The following is a 21,398-nucleotide window of genomic DNA, read 5'->3' as shown; positions in this document are numbered from 1 at the left end:
CAGATACAAGCCATTTTGGATACTGATCCATTGATCTCGTTTATCGAGAATTTGCTGATTTTCGGTTATTATTGTAAACATTGCTTCCTTTGCAACGTCCCTGTTGTTGCGGCAAAGCATGTTTGTTTTGTCTGGTTTTCACAGCCTTTGGTTTTATGGATATTGGTAGTTAAGTTTTCTTAATATCTGTGTGAACTGATGCCCAGTTTTTTGGTGGACAAAACTGGGTACATTGCTAGTGAGCCAGAAAATTATCACTTAACACAGGGAGGCTTTTTATTAGTCTTCAGGTCACCAATTTCTACCTGTTAAGACAAATAAATGCAGTTTCTACTACCATGATGAATTGTACTTATCTAGTTGTTAGGAGTGTTCCCTGCAGATGAAAGTGTTGAAGCTGCAAGTACCCCTCTCGGGGCGCTCTCAGCTGTACAGGGTACTGGCAACACGAAGGTGGATGGGCCCTGTTCTCGCTGAACTCATGGCTATAGCGGGACATTTCTAGGCTTTTCCTAGATAACTCATCACAGATTATGGAACTCCTTTAATTCATTTTTACAGCTGTTTAAATATTTAAAAATACATATAGTTTGTTGTAGAATCGATTAGGCTTGCTATGGACGTGGGGGCCTTCTTTGTTGAGTGCTGGCCATTTGCAGGACACAGGCTGGTGGCTGGAGAGGCCGGGGACAGTGTGGATCAGTGTGCAGAGGATGAGTGGCTCTGTTAGAGCGGTGTTAGGAGGTAAGGAACACGAACCATAATTAGGGTAAAGTCAAAGTAAGGTGCAGAAAGGAAAGAGGTAGAGTCGGGTTTGCTCTTTAAGCATTATCAAATATTTGTCGAGTGCTGATTATGTAGTAGGCAGTGATGCATTGTGCTATGTGAAATGGAAAAAATATCTGTCTTAATGGAGCTTACCTTCTTATAAACATACGCAGGCATCCTTGTTCAGAAGCTAAAGGATTAAAAGTGACTAAGATGAAACTTTCTGTGGAAATATTTTTTAATGTGACCTTTTAACATTTTTTATTTTTTGCATTTTTTTAGAAAATGGCTCCAAAGGGTAAATGAAGCGGGAAAAATACATAGATGCAGCATTGCGTGCAGCCTCTCCAGATGTTCGAGGATAATATTCCAGAGAGAAGTTGATTCCCTTGGATTAGGTAACTAGTCAGAATGAAGAAGATTAGTCTTAAAACCTTCCGGAAATCTTTCAACTTGAATAAAAGTAAAGAAGAAGCGGATTTTATGGTTGTACAACAACCATCACTAGCCAGTGACTTTGGAAAAGAGGATTCCTTATTTGGTAGCTGCTATGGAAAGGATATAGCCAGCTGTGATCTCAACAGTGAAGATGAAAAAGGCGGGAAGAGTAGATCAAAAAGTGAAAGCCTAATGGGTACGTTGAAAAGACGGCTCTCTGCGAAACAGAAGCCGAAGGGCAAGGGCGGCGCGCCCTCCGGGGGCTCCGCGGACGAGGACACCTTCTCCTCCTCCTCGGCCCCCATCGTCTTCAAGGATGTGAGGGCGCAGAGGCCCATGAGGTCCACCTCCCTGCGCAGCCACCACTACAGCCCCACGCCGTGGCCCCTGCGCCCCACCACGTCGGAGGAGACGTGCATCAAGATGGAGGTGAGGGTCAAGGCCCTGGTCCACTCGCCCGGCCCGGGCCCGGCCCTGAACGGCGTGCGCAAGGACTTCCACGACCTCCAGGCCGACACCGCGTGCCAAGAACAGACGAACTCGCTCAAGAGTTCCGAGTCTCAGGATGGGGACCTGCATCTCCACCTGGAAGAACATGTGCCTGTCGTTATTGGACTCGTGCCTCAGGACTACATTCAGTACACTGTGCCTTTGGAGGAGGGGATGTACCCTCTGGAAGGACCGCGCGGCTATTGTCTGGACGGCTCCTCCCCCATGGAGGTCTCCGCGGTCCCTCCTCCAGGGGGAGGCGGCTCCTTCCCCGAAGACGAGAATCAGGTAGACCCGGACCTCGTGGTGGCCCCAGAGATCTTCGTGGACCAGTCGGTGAATGGCTTGCTGATCGGCACCACGGGAGTCGTGCTGCAGAGCCCGAGGGCGAGTCCCGACGACGCCCCGCCACTCTCACCGTTGCTACCTCCCCTGCAGACGAATCAGATCCAAAGGAACTTCGGCGGGCTCGCCGGCTCGGACGCCCACGTGGCCGAAAGTATGCGCTGTCACTTGAATTTCGATCCTAACTCTGCCCCCGGGGTTGCCAGAGTTTATGACTCGGTGCAGAGTAGTGGTCCCATGGTTGTGACAAGCCTTACAGAGGAGCTGAAGAAACTGGCGAAACAGGGATGGTACTGGGGCCCCATCACTCGCTGGGAGGCAGAAGGGAAGCTGGCCAATGTGCCGGATGGTTCTTTCCTTGTTCGGGACAGTTCTGACGACCGTTACCTTTTAAGCTTGAGCTTTCGCTCGCATGGCAAGACCCTTCACACTAGAATCGAACATTCAAATGGTAGGTTTAGCTTTTATGAACAGCCGGACGTGGAAGGACACACGTCTATCGTGGACCTGATCGAGCACTCGGTCAGGGACTCCGAGAACGGGGCCTTCTGTTACTCCAGGTCTCGCCTGCCGGGCTCGGCCACCTACCCCGTCAGGCTGACCAACCCGGTGTCGCGCTTCATGCAGGTGCGCTCCCTGCAGTACCTGTGCCGGTTCGTCATCCGCCAGTACACCAGGATAGACCTGATTCAGAAGCTGCCGCTGCCAAACAAAATGAAGGACTATTTGCAGGAGAAGCACTACTGAGAGGCTGTGAGAACCCTGCGTCTTGCACTTGGGGAGGAAGAAAAAGATTGAAATACCGTTTACAGACTTTCCATTGCTATCAAAATCTTTTGCTGCCATACTGTTTCAGTTTTATGTGTAAAAGAGTAACCAGTTCGTTTAGGGGTGGGGAAGTGTCGGCAAGGTGTCTTGGGTTTATTTTGGTTCTTTAAAAAGGGAAGTCTTGAGGTTTTAGAAGAGTGAGCTATCTTCCATCAGTGTGCAGAATAATCACAATGTGAATTATCAGATTCTCCTTACCCACCCCGCCCCCAGTCCTTTGCTGCTATCCACTGTGATTTTTATGCATTAAAAGCACATTTCATGTGTATTCAATCCTAAGTAAAGTTAAATGAAACTTATAGAATGAACATCGTTATGTCTCTTTCAATGGCCCGTTTTCAAAGATAGTGTGGAGTAAACATAGCCGTGTGATAAATCACAGCATTCACACCTACACTGAAAATGATTTTTAATTTCATACTTTAGAAAGATTTATTTAGAATTATGAACTGACATAATCTTGGGTAATGGAACAGAGATCTGCTACATATCTTTTACAACATTCATTTCTAAATTATTTTTAAGGTTGTGCTGTTATTTTGGTTGTGAGAAGTTGGACTTTTCTGTTGCCTTCATTTTCATCTTGTGGTTTGTCTGTTTTAATAAATGGCCTTACAGAATTGTAAAGAAATGTATACCACCAATTTAGAAATTGTTGCCTTTTCTGTCATTAAACTCTGGTACAAATTGGCGTAACATATAAAGACCTAATGGAACTAGAACTATTAAAGAAATACTAGATGATCATAGTTTCCGGTGTTAAGCAGTTTTTTTGTTATCTATACTTTCCTTTGGTAAAATGTTTTATCTGTGATTTCTTTAGCTTAGTCAACATTTTCTTGGGTGAACTTGATGTAGAAATGATTTTCAAAAATGGACTAGATCCTCTTGCAACATAAAGTTTATATAAAGTTTTAAATTGATTTGAATAGAAAGAAAACATTGTTTTAAAGTTGGGTTTATATTTTTCTTTTATGCAGTCACTATTAAGATGTGCTAGATTTGACCCTTCCTTCCCCCCACCAAAAAAACAAAAACAAAAAACCAAAAAAACCCAGTGACTTTAGTTGAAAAATTGTGGAGATTGTGGAGCACCATGTAAGAAAAATATTAAAACCGAATCAGGTGTATGGAAGTGTTTGCCTACCATATATACTGCCCTTTAAAAATAGGCTTTCTATTTGTTTCTTTTTAAGTCCTAAGTAAATTGACCTCATTAGTTTTTTCATCTCTTTTGAGTCAGTCCTTTGGGCGGGGGTGCAGTTTGTCACCTCCAATACTTTTTAGTTATTTTGAAATGCAGTGTTTATTTACTGCATGATTCTTCAGTATTTCGGAGTTGCTCCATCCAGAAGACGTTTCTAGCTACCTAACTTTAAAGGAAATGTTTCCCTCTCAGATGAAACATGTAATTTAAGACATTTCTTCCTTTGTCCCTCGGTTTTCCTATCTCTTACCCCCTTTTAAAAGCAGGAGTTAAAGGTCTTAGGTCAAATTTAATAGCGTTGTCATTCAGACATAAGCAGTATCCCCATTTTTTTTTCTCTATTTGTTTTTTAGAGTCAACTGAGAATTACCAAGAAAAGGCACAATGCCATAATATGTTATGATATTTTAACTTAAAGGGGAAAAGGTACTTAATTTTGGTGGAATGTTTGATTGTACCTTGTTACAAAGACTCCTCTTTCATTTTCTGATATGTTTTCACCTAATAAGATGGAATATGGAGTATACTGTAATAATATAATTTAAGTGTTCATTGTAAGCTATTTGGATTAAGAACTATTACAGAGTTGTAAACTTGTTATCAAATTAATGCAAGACATTTAAACTATTTTTTTGCAAAACTATTTATTTTTAAACAATTTAAAATATATCTAGGGTGAGTTAAAAGTCCCTGTGCATCTATATTAGATGGCAGGTATTGTCACAGAGTCACTGTGTATTAATAATAAATGTTGAGATGGCTTCTCCATGTTTCTAGAAGCATTTACATGTACTCTTTGTGAGATCATGGTGCACAGAGGTCTTTGGACTGCCCTGAACCCCGTCTTAATGTGGGCATAGCCTGTTCCCCACGCCTTCCTCATGATACCATGTGTTTAAGATCTAGCCATTTGGTTTCAAGTTAAGATCATTCTGATTTCCATATAAATGGTTTTAAAATTGTATTTTGTGTTTTTATGGAGGGCAAGTCTTGATACTGTTCTAATTCAGAAAGCCAATCTTTAATGTGCTTTTTTATGTTCATAATATAAAACACTTTTAAGTAAAATGCCCTATTCTAATCCAATTTCAAATTGCTAGGGTCTGATAGTGTATCAGTAAAAATATTTGCCAAGAAGTTATTTACAAACAGAGAAAGGAGCGTTGCAATATTTTCTGCTTTTGTTTAAAGAGAACCATTTGGCATATAGGCAGTACAACATAATGTGAAAGACTGGCTTTGTAGGGTAGTAAAACAATCTGGTTAAAATTGGAAAGGGGAAAAAGAGAAATCTTCATCCTGTAGTTTTGTCTAGGTAGCATTTGGGTTTCTGGATTCTGTTGAATGGTAGCTTAGATGACATGGGCACTACCTGTAAGTGATTTCTTAAATATGTGTTTCTGAAAATCTGAGCTCAAGGCAAGAAAAAGAAAACAAGAAAGCTGTATCTTTCTGCCATAATAAATTAATCAGAGTTGCTTTTTATCAAATATCTCATCACAGAAACACGATGGAGGCCAGAAGCTATTTCCAGTGTTACTAGGACACTATTATGCAATTTTACAAATAATAAGAAAGCATAGAAAGTATTTGAAAAAGTCTCTTTCTCTTTCTAAGGAAAACTGTTCTCTGGTGCAATAATGTGAAAAATTTGGAAGGTCAAAAAATATCACAGGAAACGATCATAGAACTAAAAATAGTTTTTAAGGAAACCAGCTACACAGGGCAACCATCTTGCTGTTAAAGAAAATCATGTGCCAAAAGGCTAAATCACTGGCATATAGGAAATAAAACCCAAGTATATACACACGATAATTTCTGAGCCAGTATTACTGAAACAGGATAAAAGTTACTGAAATCTTAAGTAGGTTATATGCAGTGTCTGCTAGCGCTACCAGTCTGAATATCTTTCTTCACAATGCTTTCAGAAATGCCAGTTTTGATCATTGTACATTTCACATTGTATATGAGAGATACTTGCTTTATGAATGATTCAAAGTTATCTATTTTAAATCATCATGGCTTTTCATCGAATGCGAAGTCTTAATTTGAAAATGAAATCATACTACCAGCAATAGACGGTTTTGTTGAAAACTCTAAGGAACAGTCGCCAGTTCCGTAAATAACTTTAAAATTCTAAAATAAAGTATTGGTACGCTAGTAATCACAAATTCGGTTTCTTTTAATAGTTTTTTAGTCCTGTAAAGATTTTTTATAAACACATCCTTTTTTATTAATCAGTTATAACATGGCGAATGTGTAGCTGCCGTTTCTGAAAAGTGATCCAAACTCTACATCCAGAGATGATGAAAAATTCTTATAGAATTTTGTAATAAGTATACATGTTGGGTTAAAGAAATTTTATAGTCGTTGGAGTGCCATGGAATTAAAACTTGCAATCCAGATTGCTGTAGTTTACACTTTTCTGTATGTTTCGAATCAGGTGTGTACCATTTGTACTGAGAACACCACAGAATGAATTATCCAAAGTCCATTGATTTTAATACGTGTTTTGGTTTGTAAACAAATTAGAGTAATTTCTTGCACATTTTTGGAAATTAATCGTATAAAGAATTTATGTATCTGCTTCTAGATACAGTGTGTAAATAAAAATTTCGTTCACAAGGTCTGCCTTGCAGTCTATTTAATAACCAGATGCAGAGTTGGATTTTAATTAGTATAGGGTTAACTAGATAATTTCTGGATGTCCCATAAACTGGGCAGATACTGGAGGGTAGGTACCAACAAATTTTAGTAAAACAGCAAAAGTGAAATGGTGACATAGGAGACATCAAACAAATTAGGAATCAGCCAATGTTGCTGATATCCTAGAGCCTTCAATACAAAGGCTGGAGTGAGTTAGCAGAACATTTGCAAAGCAAAGACTAATTAAAATTAACACAGTAATAAAACCTCACTAAAAGAATGTTAGGCTGAATGGTAAAATGTTTGGATTGTGACATTTAAAAAAATATGTCCCTTATTACTTAATGGTATTTCATAGAAATAGAACCAGGTTATCAAAATAGTGCTTTGTGTAGAAGTCATTTAGAAATCCCTTCATAGGCAAGAATGATTTCTCATAGCCGCTGAATTTCATTATATGCTTTTAAAGTTCTTAAACACCACATTGGGTTAAATGTTCTTTCGCGTTTTGTTGTTCTATTTTTTTTTTTTTTACCTTTTTTTTATTTTATTATTTTTGGCTGTGTTGGGTCTTCGTTTCCGTTCTATTACTTTTTAACAAGTCTTCTATCATAGCTGATACAAAGATAAATTTTTAAATGACCTTGTTCAGAATATATCACAAATTTTGACTCTTATAGATTCCAAATAACGTCACATTCTAACCACATTTTCCAGAACTGGTATCAATTGACAGCATTGATTCTAATGTCAGACTTGGCTGATGGTGGTGCTAATGAAATATGAAATTAGGGAAAGAGAATGGTCAGGCCTCAAGAATTATGTAGAAGTATAGACTTCACAAACTTAGACCCTAGCCAAATAAACAGATTCTTACTCATTCAACAAGAGAGCAAGACTTGCTGTCCAGTGTGAGATAACTTACCGAGAACATTGGGTCCACCTCAGAGCGTCCTAATTGATTATCATGCTGACCATAGTCAATTCTTGTACTCCCTGCCACCTCACCTTTACATTCTTTTTTTTTTTAACCTCACAGATCTTACTTACTCTTTTACTAGACCTTCAACTTTCTGAATCAAAAATATTTTAACGTTTATTTCACTTGAATTTAGTCCTTATTGTCTGCTATTTTAACCTCCAGTCTAGTTTTCTTTTTTTCTTTCAACTCTTTAGCTTCATTTAAACTTCATTATTTTTTAAAAAATTTCCTTTGATTCTTTTAGCTTATTCGTATTCCAGTCTCCAGTTTTAAGGGCTTCCCAACCTTCTGAAACATCTTTTTTAAAAAATCGACTAGTGTTCTTCCTGCTCTTTTTGCATGACTTGTCTTGCGGATGGATGTTTCTGCCTCAGCTTCTTTGTTCCCAGCATCCCCGTCCCCCTTCCCCAAGCCTCCTTCCCAGAGTCCAGGGCCTCCTGTTAACACCAGGGCCTGACGCTGACCAAGAACCCTGTAGGAGTGGGTGTCTGCATTAAGCATCCATTCCTGAGCACAGCTGAATTTTGTAGCCAGACTCCTGGAGTTTTGTTTTAAATTGCATTTTCCCTACTTAATACCAGGCAGCCTCACCACCTCTTCCAGAAGGGTTGGAGGAGGGTGCTCTTGGGAAAGGCTCCTTCAGACTGTAAAAGCCAAGGAGAAGCTGGCCAGAGCTGGGATTATTTTTACAGGGTTTATGAACAGGGCCGGTTGCCTTTGCCTAGAGGTCGTTTTGGGCCATCAAATTCTGTCCTTGGTAACTTGCTTGCAAATAAAGGGTCCGTCTTAAGTTGAAAAGAAGACTCTTTTTGATCATGAGCTATGGATTTCCCCACACCAAGGAAGTTTTAGGAAGCACAGATTCTTTTAGGAAGCTAGCTTTTTCTGGTCTCTCACTTTGTTCTGTAAGTCTAATAGACCCTAGCTTTTGATAATACCAGCCTAGGTCACAAGTGAAGTTGTATAATGTTCTCTTAAATATATGGAATTCCATCCTAGAATCCCGTTAAAGAGAACCTCCCTTGCTTTGTGTAAATAATCTGGCCTCTGGCGCCGTTCCACCCCAGCAGAGATCAGTGTCTCTGGTCCTCTCCACTGAGAACTGTCACTCTGAAGCCACCTGCCCACCTAATGCCTTTGTCACAGCCCACTTCTCCTCACTGTGGTCCTTGACACACTGTTCTCTTGTGGCTGGCAACTGGCGAGCGCCATTTGGCCCTAAGTATTACCAGCCTAACAGTGACTATTCGGTGTGACACTTGCCTGGAAAACCAATAGATGTATATCTTTAAATGCAGAAGAATCCATTTCCCTGCAAAAACCAGGGGTTCTCCTGGAGTCTACTTAGTAGAATCGACGGATGAAACCAGAGACCTGGATTTTACACCATTCATGTCTTAATTATAATAGCGAACACGTTGTGCAAATATATTTACTGCTAATACCTAACATATATTTCACATCCTCATAGCAGCCCTATGCAAGGCAGGCACTTGAGGGTCATAGAAAAGGAAACTGAGGCAGAGGTAAACTTCCCCAAGGCCACAAAGAACCCAGTTCTAAACTCATATGGTCGGGCTCCAAAATCTATGTTCTCATCCCATGTGATATACTTCCTTTCTTCAGGGTTTTCTATTATTTAGAGCATTTCTATCTGTGATTGTCAGGGGAAAGAACTGTAGCAGAAGCAAGTGAGTGACCTACTATCTTCTCCTCTAGGGGACTACTCTGTAGTTTAAACAACTTACGGAGGCCTAACTGGTGGTGTATGTGGGGGGCTTCATATTCTATTGCTGAGGAAGGGGACCACTGCTTTCCCTTGTATGGCCTCGTCAAGTTTTCTCAAAACTACCTAATATACTAATATAGGAACAAGATTCAGTGAAATTGAACTCTTCGGAGGACTTCTCCACATGTTTGGTGCATGAGGAAAAGTGTTAATTCTGCTTTTTTTTTGCTAATGTATTTGATCAGATTGCCTGAGACATTCATTGTGCCCTGTTGTACTAGGAGCCATGGTTTTTTGCTTTATAGCAGAAAAAAGACTCCATCCACCCTTTCTCTTTCATTTCCTATACCCATGCTTAGCCAACTCTCTTCCACACCCTGAGCAAGAACTTCCTTCCAAAAAAAGTTCTAACTATACTTACACCCTATGTTCAGCTTCTCTGCCTGTACCTAAATGAGTAGAAAAATTAACCACCCGTGTTCATATGATAATTATGATCAATCTAAAGGAAATTCCCCTCCATACTTCTGGGAAATAGTGGTTTATATTATACATAGCTCAGTACCATTAAAACAAATACTCTTTTCATTATAGACTTGGAATCATTGTCCTAAACTCTATCAGCACATATGATTAGCCTGAAAAGTTTAGAGAATTAGGTGAAACTGAAAGTAGCTAAATTCTATTTAAAATGAATTTTAGTGTTTCTCATAGTGCAAGTCTGAGAGCAATGAATTCTCTCATTTTTTGTTTAACTGAAATATCTTTATTTTACCCCTTTTTTGAAAGATATTTCCACTAGATATAGAATTCTGGGCTGACTGTATTTTTCTCCTTACACACTTTAAAAATACCATTCCATTGTCTTCAGGGCCCCAATGTTGCTGATGAGAAATTAGCCATCATTTGTATTATTGTTCCTCTGTCAGTTTTGTGTAATCCTCTCACCCCCAGCAGCTTTTAAGATTTTTCTTTCTCTTTATTATTTTATCTTTTTGATTTTTCTCTGTATCTTTATTTTTCAGTAGTCTGATTACGATGTACTGAGTTGTGTGTTTCTCTTTGTATTTATCCTGCTCGGGATATATTGTGCTTCTTGGATCTGTAAGTCATGTCTTTCACCAACTTTAGGAAATTTTTGTTAAATTATTTATTTAAATACTTTCTGTCCCTTTCTTGCTGTCCTCTCCCTGTAGGATTCCAATTTCATGTGTGTTAGACTGCTTGATATTTTCCGAAATATCATTGAGGCTCTTTATTTGCTCAACCATTTTTCTCTCAGTGCTTCAGATTGTATAATTTCTCTTGATGGAGCTTTAAATTAATTAATCCTTACATCTGCAATCTCCAGGTTATTGTTAAGCCCATCATTTATTTATTTGGTTGCGCCAGGTCTTAGTTGCGGCATGCGGGATCTCTGCTGCGGCATGTGGGATCTAGTTCCCTGACCAGGGATTGAACCCGGGCCCCCTGCATTGGGTGTGTGGAGTCTTAACCACTGGACCACCAGGGAAGTCCCTACATTGAGGTTTTTTTTTTTTTTTAAACATCTTTATTGGAGTATAATTGCTTTACAACGTGTTAGTTTCTGCTGTATAACAAAGTGAATCAGCTATATGTATACATATATCCCCATATCCCCTCCCTCTTGCGTCTCCTCCCTCCCACCCTCCCTATCCCACCCGTCTAGGTGGTCACAAAGCACCGAGCTGATCTCCCTATGCTATGTGGCTGCTTCCCACTAGCTATCTATTTTACATTTGGTAGTGTATTTATGTCAGTGCTACTCTCTCACTTCATCCCAGCTTACCCTTCCTCCTCCCTGTGTCCTCAAGTCCACTCTCTACATCTGCGTCTTTATTCCTGTCCTGCCCCTAGGTTCATTAGAACCTTTTTTTTTTTTAGATTCCATATATATGTGTTGGCATATGGTATGTGTTTTTCTCTTTCTGACTTACTTCACTCTGTATGACAGACTCTAGGTCCATCCACCTCACTGCAGATAACTCAATTTCGTTTCTTTTTATGGCTGAATAATATTCTGTTATATATATGTGCCACATCTTCTTTATCCATTCATCTGTCGATGGACACTTAGGTTGCTTCCAGCTACACTGAGTTTTGATAGAGATCAAAGAAAATGTGAAAATCCTCTCAGAATAAAGTCACCTCATTAAGATGAGAACAGAGAGGAGGTTATCAGAATTTTACTACTGGTTTTACTACATTTTAACTTTAATAAATATTGCCTAAACTAAAACACTTTAAAAATTCTAAAGTATCTTAATTAAAAATAACTTTAATCTTTTGAGAGTTAATAATTTTTTAAAATAAATTTATTTATTTATTTTTCGCTGCATTGGATCTTTGTTGCTGCACACAGGCTTTCTCTAGTTGCAGCGAGCGGGGGCTACTCTTTGTTGTGGTACACGGACTTCTCATTGCGGTGGCTTCTCTTGTTGTGGAGCATGGGCTCTAGGTGCACGGGCTTCAGTAGTTGTGGCACATGGGCTTCAGTAGTTGTGGCTCGTGGGCTCTAGAGCGCAGGCTCAGTAGTTGTGGCACACAGGTTTAGTTGCTCCGTGGCATGTGAGATCTTGCCGGACCAGGGCTCAAACCCGTGTTGCCTGCATTGGCAGGTGGATTTTTAACCAGTGTGCCACCAGGGAAGCCCATTGATAGTTAATAATTTTCAGATATATGAATTGCAGAGTAGATACAAGATACCCTGGGCATGAGATTTCCTACATTCCCTACATTTCTTGTTTTCTTTTTTTCCCTAAAAAATAGTGTGCCATGGTATGAAGACTCTGCTGTGCCCAGAACATTTACTCCATAGAACATCAGGTATTGCATGCACCTTTCAACCCATCTATGGAAATAAAGAAAAGTCTTTGTCTTACTGAACTGTTTGAAGGGACAGCTTTTATTATAACAAGGTTAAGAACTTAGTATTGCCTAACTGGCAGAACTTAATTTCTTTCCCATTTAGTTAAATGTTTAGTTGTAATGATAGTTCTCATGGTACGTATGACCTATAATGGTGTTTTTGGTTGTTTAAAAGTTCTAGACAAACCCAATCCATAACCAAGAGAACTATTTCTGCCTTTCATCGTCAGCAGATGAATTTGCTCTGGATGAAAAACATCCTGGAATTAATTTGCTTTTACTCTGCTCTTGCCACCCCCATCCCTGGAGTCTTCCAACCCTAACTCAGCCTTTTTGCCTTTCCAGAAACAGCATTTTTATTCATTCTACATTGACTTGTGCATGATGTACAGTATCTAAATTCCCTTTCGAAAACGAGAATTGATTTTGGGAAGAGGTAGAGATTCATTTCTAAAATATTTCCTCCATGTGAAAAGATTAAAGGTAAAAGAAAATCTCAGTTGCTGAAATGATTCCATGAAAGGTTAAAATCTACACCCTCTTTTCCTTCCTTTGGTACAGCACTGCCTTTCCTTATAGGTCTCCAAACAAAGCCATTTTAATGAAAAAAACATGACAAAGCACAAGGCAAAAATATACATCAATACTTTTCTCTGCTGTGACCTCGGGGCTCTCAGTAAAGTGTGCTTGCATGTCCCTCAGTAACTTTCAAAATGATTTTTTCACGGCTTTGATCATTTTCTGAACTGGTTTCTTGATTTCAGATGATGGTCTCATTTTCACATGAGAATGCTTCTTCAAGAAGTAACAAGGTTGAGAAACCAAACTTTGATCTATATCCTTTGATTATGGAAAAAATACGAATGTAATTCACTTATTGGAAACCATGTAATTTTTAGAGCCTTCAGTTGAGAAGCACAGCTAAGGCGTGGTATGTAGAAGTTTGTATTTATGCCTTCAAGGTCTCACTCAAATCCTGACTGCTTATTTCCCCAGTAATGATGGTTGATGGTTGGTTTTGATTGCTTTAAAAGTGATTTCATTTTCTTTCTTTTTTTGGTCTGCTTCTGAGGAAGTGGTGTTTCACTGTTTAGAACTTAAAGACAATTGGTGGAATCCAGAAATTTGGCAAATGCCAACTAGAAAGGGAAGTCTGAACTTGAGTTTTTAGAACAATCTGAACCAGATATTGATTTTTTTTCTTCTTTACATATTGAAATACCTACACGTTTATATTATTTCTAGTCATTTGTGGCTTTTCAAGCTATGTGCATTTGCCGTGTGATGGGAAGATATGTTTGCCATGGGATGAGAAGATTAAATGTTAATTCTGCATTTAACTAAATTAATAATTTAATTAATATGAGTTATAGCTCAAGGGCACGAAAGAGTTCATCTAAGTACGTTAAATATGTAACATTTATCAACTACTAAATTGCTAACCTTCATCATTAATTGATAGCATCTTGGATTTAACCTTTTTGTTAAACTGCTTCAGTTGAAAGGATTTCTCTATAGGAACTGGGTGATAAAACTGTAACAGGGTGGGTATATATTTCTATTGTTTTCAGAGGAAGTTGAAGTGTAAGAGGTCTAAATGTTCAAATAACTCAAAACTCTTAGTAAAACTCTGGGTGAAAGAAATAAATGTACTGTACTTATGTTTTTCAGTTTTCATTTCCATGTTAGCCTTAGGCTAAAAATCAGTTTTAGTATCATAATGTTTGTTCCTATTCAGAGCTTGTGGTAGATATGAATATGCTTAGACCCAGAGGTTGAATATACATTAAGGTAATCTGTTAGAATTTTAGTATAAATTTTTCAGTTACATTTCTCAGCAATTTACAGCTTAGTAAATTTTATTTTTCATCTAAATAAATTACAGGATAAAGTTCTGGAGCAAATTTCCTAATAGTCTAGGTCTTACATCATACTGAATCAGATATTATATGTTCATAGCTCTCATTTTAGCAATTAATCATAGACTGCTTAACTGTTCACTGTATAACTGTCTGGGCTCCACAAAGAGATTATAAAAACCCAGAAATTAAGGTTATAACACTGCCATACTATTCAGCATCTAGGACATGATGACTTTCATTAAAATTTTACTAAAATTAATAATAATTTTCTTTAGTAGGCATGTATGCCAAAATTGTTCACAATAAAGAGAAGGGTGATTAGAAAATTATTGAAGTCTTTCTTTTCTTCATTATCTTGAATCCTTAAAATCATCTTTATCTTAAGATCCTTAAATATCATGAATCTTTTCTATCTATAATGTACATATAAATCTTAAATTTTTCATATCTTGCAAACAGGACCATATATGTTTCCAATATAAATTTTAAAATGAAAAATAAGAGAGGAAAATTGTAATCATTGATGATTATATTTGAGTATTCTAGGATCTAGAGAAATTTAGGTTATTGAACATCAGAATCACAAAGAGTCCATTGAACCACTTTTCCTACTGTTCTATTAGGTGGAAGGAGGAGGTGTCACAGGAGAAAGAAATAGCTAAAGCTCTTTGTTTCTATAAAAAGTAAATAAAGGGTGAAAAGTAAAAAATAAGGAGAGAGTAAGAAAGTAGGGTTTTTATTTCTCTCTACGTTTTGGGTCCCACATTTCCAGAAAGAGTTAATTCTTTAAAACAGTAGTCCTCAAATGGGGTTAAGTATAAAAAAGTCTAGAGGTTAAGTACATGAAAACTATTTTAAAATATGGAGGCATAGATATTTCAGGGAGTCATTTCCCAGATTGTCAAGTACTATGTCTGTTGTTTTCTAAAACTGATCTTCTTGAGAGCATGCTGTGGTGGAGGTGTCATTCTGGGTAACTCCTTCACAACTGTCCTTCTCTGTTACTCCATAACTACAAGATGCCATATAGACCACTCTCCACATGATTGTCTGTCAAATCTCAATGTCATTTTGGAGACAGGGAGGAAGATTTACAACCCAGTGTACTATATAGAGCCTAAACACTAAACAAATATGAGGGTAGAATAAAAATATTTTAAGACATGCAAGCTAAGCAAAATCATGCACCTTTTCTCAGAGAGCTACTGGAGCATGTGCTCTAACAAAAAGAGGGAGTAAAGAAGACAGTTAATCATCAACATAGGAGAACTGTGAAGGGAATCCTGGAAGTGATACCAAAAGAATATCTCCAGGTCATTAGATATAATAGATTTGAGAACAATCAATCTAAATGAAAGGGCATAAGGCCAAGGAGAGGTATTTTCAAGAAAAGAAAAAAAATTACTAGATTTTCTGCTGTGTTTGAATGTACTGAGAAATGATTTCCAGTTTTGATGAGAACCTCAAAGATGATTGATACATAGAAAATTAAGTGAATGAAAGAAATGACATATATGTAAGAAAGAAAAAATAATCATAGCATAATATCTATTTTAGTTATAAAAATATTTACATGCTTATAATAATGTAAACACCTGGATAATGATTTAACCAAAAATTGGATAGACTATTTGGTTAACTCATTGGGAAATTTGTAGAACGGGGAAGGGAGGAGGGTGTATGTATGTGAATGTGTGGGCACATAAAAGAGTTAAATCTTTATCTTCATGTTAAGGCTCAAACAAGAAATTCAGAAATAATAGTATACACTCGTAAAATAATTTTTAAAAGACTTTGGAATTGGGATGGGGAGTAGTGAGTGTGATAGGTAGATGCACCAAAGATGTTCAGGTCCTAATCCCCAGAACATGTGAATATGTTAAGTAACATGACAAGAGAGACTTTCCAGATGTGTTTCTTTTCTTTTCTTTTCTTTCTATCTTTTTTTTTAATGCTTTGGGGGAAGCTCTGTTTTTTTGTTTTATTTATTTATTTATTTATTTAGGCTGTACCTGGTCTTAGTTGCGGCACGTGGGATCTTCATTGCAGCATGCGGGATCTTTAGTTGCAAGTGCAGACTTCTTAGTTGCGGCATGCAACTCTGAGTCGCGGCATGCATGCGGGATCTGGTTCCCCGACCAGGGATCGAACCCAGGCCCCCTGCTTTGGGAGCACGGAGTCTTACCCGCTGGACCACCAGGGAAGTCCCTGCAGATGTGTTTCAATTAAGGATTTTGAGATTGGGACATTATCCTTGATTATGTAAGTGGATCCAATCTAATCATATGAACCTTTGACAACAGAGAACTGTTCCTGGCTGAAGTCAGAGGGAGGAGAGAGAAAGAGAGACAGGGAGAGAGATGTGACCACAGTGGAGGTGGGAGAGATGCAAGACATGAGAGGGGACTGACCAAACATTTCTGGCTTTGAAGATGAAGGGAGGGGGCCATGACCCTAGGAATATGGGCAGCCCCTAGAAGTTGGGAACAGCCTTTGGTGTTGCAAAGATCTGGGTAAGGTTTACTGCCTAAGATGGCACGTAGGTCCTGCCAGTTTCCAAAAATGGTTGAGAGCCGTGGCCCCCAGCTCTGGCTGCACAGCACAGTTACCTGGGGAGCTGTTACTCTCATGGCCAGACCTCACCCCAGACCTGCTGGATCACGGTGGGGAGGCTCATGCATGTGATTATCACCAGCATTAAAATAATCGAACCTAAAGACGTAAGACTGATCTTGAGTGGCACATTAGCTCACCTTGAAAATTCCTCTTAAAAGTTTCATAAATCAGTCTAAGCAACTGTGACAAAACAGCCAGTTCTTCCTTCTTCCATGCTCTTCCTTTCTTAATGTAGATACAAGTTTTTGACCTATATCCTATTCCTTCTCTCTAAAGAACTTCTTTTAACATTTCTTACAAGGATGGTCTGCTGACAACAAATTCTCTCAATATCTGTTTGTCTGAGAAGTACTTTATTTCTACTTTACTTTTAAAGGATAATTTCATAGGGTACAGAATTCTGGGTTGGTGAGGTTTTTTCCTCTCAACGCTTTAAATATTTCACTCCACTTTCTCCTTGTTTGCATGGTTTCTGAGGAGAAGTTAGATGTAATTCTTATCTTTGTTTCCCTGTAGGTGAGGTGTTTTTCCCTTCTGGCTGCTTTCAGGACTTTCTTGGTTTTTCTTAATCTGTGATTTTCTGTAATTTGAAAATGATACACCTAGGTGTAGTATTTTTTTGGCATTTATCCTGCTTGGTGTTCTCTGAGCTTCCTCAGATAAATTAACTTAGATGAGGTAAGAATGCTTTGAGGTTGGTGCTATTACTGCTCCCACAGTAAACTCTATCAGTTAGCTTAAGGCAATGAGCAGTTAAATCACGTGGCTAGTATGTGACAAGGCAAGAGTTTGCACTCAGGCAGTACTATTAATATTCTAAAGGCCCTATGGTTCATGTAGACTTTATTCCCAGCCACCTCACATTATTTTGAAAGAGTTGTGGCATGCCTTATTAACACATGAAAACATAATGCTCACTTAACCTCAGTTACCTCTCAAATAGTACTTAATATATATCTAAACTATCTCTTCCCTCTCTGCTACTGCTAGTTGCTCTATTGTTGCTTATTTTGTAGACATTATTTGCAAATATCTCTGACTTTTAAGCATTCCTTTGTATCGGTGCTTTCCTTATATTGTTTTTTCTTTTTTTTATTCCAAATGTTTAGGAGACAAAAAATGACTATGGTGCCTTAATTACAATGATTTCAGTGAGCTGGTTTGACTTGCCTTTTTGTCTGTGTTCCCTCTGAACCCTGTCCTAGTTTCTGGGAGGTGTAAGGAACTGAGTGATTCATTTGGATCATCTGCTGTCATCAGGAAATAGTGCCTGAGGGACAGAGGCTAGACTTGGATTTAAGATAACTAGAATCTAATCTCTGCTGGTTTACTGGCTGTCTTTACGTGGGGCTACATGTTGACTGTGATGTATAGGTGATCACTTAATTTCCTGTTCTTTGTATCTTTTCCCTTTAAAATGGCAGTAATTATTCTTTATCCCTTCTCCCCCACCACAAGGATATTGCAAAGATTAATTATTATTGAAAACAAAATTATCGAGATAATTTGCTATATAAATATAAGAAATGATTCTCATGATTTCCTTGATCTTTATACCTGTGCCTGTAGGGTAAATAAGCACGTTCTCAATGAAGAGGGAGTGGTGAAATTCCCAGAGAAGTCTGGCACTCATTCTAAATTGCCCTGGAGGCTCAGGAACCCTGGAATTGTTCCAGCTGGTTCTTACTCTGCCAGGTAAATATTTCCATGAACTAACAAGCTGTTTAAATTGATTATTCATGGATTTGGCCGTAACTGTTGCCAATTCTTGAGTTATTTTTGTTATATTTTTAGAACCCCTATAATTTTGTAGGTCCCAATGCTGAATCTGAGTCAGTATTGTTCTTTTAGGTGTCCTGTTAAAAAAGGACATTTATTGCAAACTTAATAAGATATTTAGAGGGAGGTGTTTCCAGATTGGTTTGTGACTTAGTATCATGGGGGTCCCATGTTCTTTCTTTCCTTATGCTTCAACATCTGTAGCCTGTTTAGTTTTTATCCTTAGGTGTCAGGCTTCATGGTCACCAGGTGGTTGCCACACCTACAGACAGCAAGTCTTTATGCGGCCGAGTATGAGTGCAGAAGGAGGAGAGCTGTCAAGGTGGCAAGAGGCAGCTCTTCTCACATACCTGTTTCCTTTTATCCAGGAACAAAAGTCTTTCCCAGAAGTCCTTCTACCTTACATCTCTTTGGGCAGAAGGGGGTCTCATGGCTTCTCTGAGCTACAAAAGTGGCTAGAAAAGGAAGGACCTCGATTTTTTAGCATCTACATTAGGAGGTGGGCAAGGAGAAAGGATGAGGAATTGCCAACCAAAGTGTTTGTTGCAACTAACAAGCTGCTTTTCTTTCTTTCCCTTCCACTCCATTTACAGACAGCAGTGTCTGCCAACAGCCTCCCTCACTCTTGGAAATGGACTCTGACAAACTTACCGCCGAGGCAGTTGACACTTCCCATCGAGCATGGAAGAATGGGGTTCCGAACTTCGTTACACTATTTTTGAAAGGTAATCAGCTCCTGTACGTGAGTGGATGGAACAGGTCCATTTAAATCGCTTTGAAGTTTACCTAGTAAAGCACCACAAAACTGTGCAAGCTGAAGAATTGAGGGGGAAAGTTGTACTGGCATTGACCTGTTTCTCATAACTGCCTTGGAAGGAGACAGATGACCATTAATCCTACTGATTTTATAAATGAGGATGAACAATTAAAGGGGTAGCAGTTTGAAATCTAGGAACTAGGCGTGAACAATTTCATTTCTAGGCTCCGAATGACAAAAGGTGCCGGGACAATAAGTTTTCTGTCCAAAACATGTTTGATATATGTCCATTGACAGCTGGATTTCATCTGAAATTCATGGATCTCTCCTTTTAAATCATTGTTTCTCAGAATTCCATACTTTTACATTGAAATTTGTATTTTGTCTGCCCTAAATAGTCGGAGAATACATAGGATGACCTTGTCGTTAGGCAGGATACAATACAATCAACTCTGTGTGTTAATTCTAGAATAGTTTCCCATCGATAGGAATGTAGGAAACGTACACTGGCATCATTATCCTGGACATTTCTCTTTGTTTTTATTGTATTCAATAAAATATTGACTTCAGTAGCTCACCTTGGAAGAGGAGTGTGATGGAGTTTGACTATCCTTTAGTTTTACCTTAATTGCCAAAATGCCAGGACCCCAAACCTGTCTTCCTCCTAGTGAGGTCAGGTTGGAGATAACGAGCACATCTTTCTGAAGGTGATCTCCTTGATCTGAAAATGAAGAGAACCACTTGATGTGAATAAAACCCAAAGAATTTTGGGAAATGTTGGTGTTTCTTGATCCACACTCTTTACTTGGGATCGATTTAGCTGAGAGGGGCAGGAACTTTGATACTGCTTAAACAAATAAGGAGTTTCATTTTTCTTGCAAAAAGTATGGAGGTGGTCATTTCAGGGTCCAGTGCAGCTGTTCTAGGGCCGGGCTCATTTCACCCTTTTACTTCACTGTCCTTCATGCATAATGGCTGAGCATCTAAGAATTATGTTAGCATTCCAGACACAAAGAAGAAAGATGAATAAGGAAGAATAAGTGGCTAGATCAGGACTTGGAACATTTCCAGAAACCCCAGTAAATGTACATCTTCTTGCCCTGAACCGTGTCCCACAGTGACCTTAGCTGTAGTAGGGTCTGATGCCTGTTTTGTTCTCTGGGCCCAGTGCCATTCCTGTCAGAATTGAAATTCTCTAAATGAGGATGAAACAGGGAAGTGATATTGCCTCAGCAACTCTCAGTGGACACCACACCCATCAGAGTCAGGCAGGTTATGGTATCTGTGTTTCATTTGTTGGTCATTATTCTCAATATCTATTGCCGTAGCTAATGTAAGTCAAAACGATTAGATGTCAAAAATGAATCTACCATTTTCTTTTCTTTTTCAAGTAAGCAATAGTAGCCTTCCTATGCGTGTTTACTTTTGTGCAGAGTGGAAGTTTGTTTTCTAGTTTTATGTGTGTCGTTTTACATATATTCCCAATTTTGGTGAGGAAGTGAAAGTTCATTTGGATGATAAAGTGAATCTTGGAGGGGCAAATTCATTCAGTTGTCAAATGGGTCTGGACCTCATCTGGTCACGTCTGTGCCCCCTGTATGGTGCCTGGGCACCTGGCCTCCCCTTGGAACCAGGGCCCCCTCAACCCTGCCCGACCTGCAGAGGATCTGAGCTAAAGGCTGAGGAGCAGCTTCTGAGTCACGAGGTGGCTCACTTTGTGCTGTGCTGACCTGGCTGGCCAGCTGGGTCTGTGGGGACACTGCTGACGGTGTCAGGCAGTAGGTCAACAGTGTATTTAAACAGAGCCAGGGGGCTGCTGCGTGCACAGTCTGACTGCATCCTGAGCAGGGATCTTTCCCTGGGGACCTAAAGTGTGACAGGCATTCCAAGCCGATGGACTCAGGGGGTTAGCCTTTTGCAACCATGATGCTAATCAGAACATTATACTAATAGAAACCTTTTTAGAAGAATCTAGAAGTCACTTTTCTAATTTCCCACCTGTAGGAATCTCAGAGGACCTCACCGAGTTCTTTGTGAAGACATCTACAGACACACACACATCA

The 21,398-nt window shown here is 39.1% G+C and overlaps 1 protein-coding gene across 6 annotated transcripts in view; it reads left to right on the top strand.

The window, feature by feature from the left end:
- SOCS6 (suppressor of cytokine signaling 6) overlaps positions 1–6,700 on the top strand; it is a 35,368-nt gene extending 28,668 nt beyond the window's left edge. For all 6 annotated transcript variants that reach the window (XM_057526967.1, XM_057526969.1, XM_007189947.2 and 3 more), the window contains one exon: positions 1,051–6,700. In XM_057526967.1, coding sequence (XP_057382950.1) covers positions 1,180–2,787 — 1,608 coding nt within the window. In that variant the 5' untranslated portion in view covers positions 1,051–1,179 and the 3' untranslated portion in view covers positions 2,788–6,700. The remainder of the gene's footprint in view (positions 1–1,050) is intronic.
- Positions 6,701–21,398: the final 14,698 nt, after the last annotated feature.

This window comes from Balaenoptera acutorostrata, chromosome 13, assembly GCF_949987535.1.
Source record: "Balaenoptera acutorostrata chromosome 13, mBalAcu1.1, whole genome shotgun sequence".
Lineage (NCBI taxonomy): Eukaryota > Metazoa > Chordata > Mammalia > Artiodactyla > Balaenopteridae > Balaenoptera > Balaenoptera acutorostrata.
Note: the sequence above shows the minus strand (reverse complement) of the source record. Positions and strands in the feature narration are given on the sequence as shown.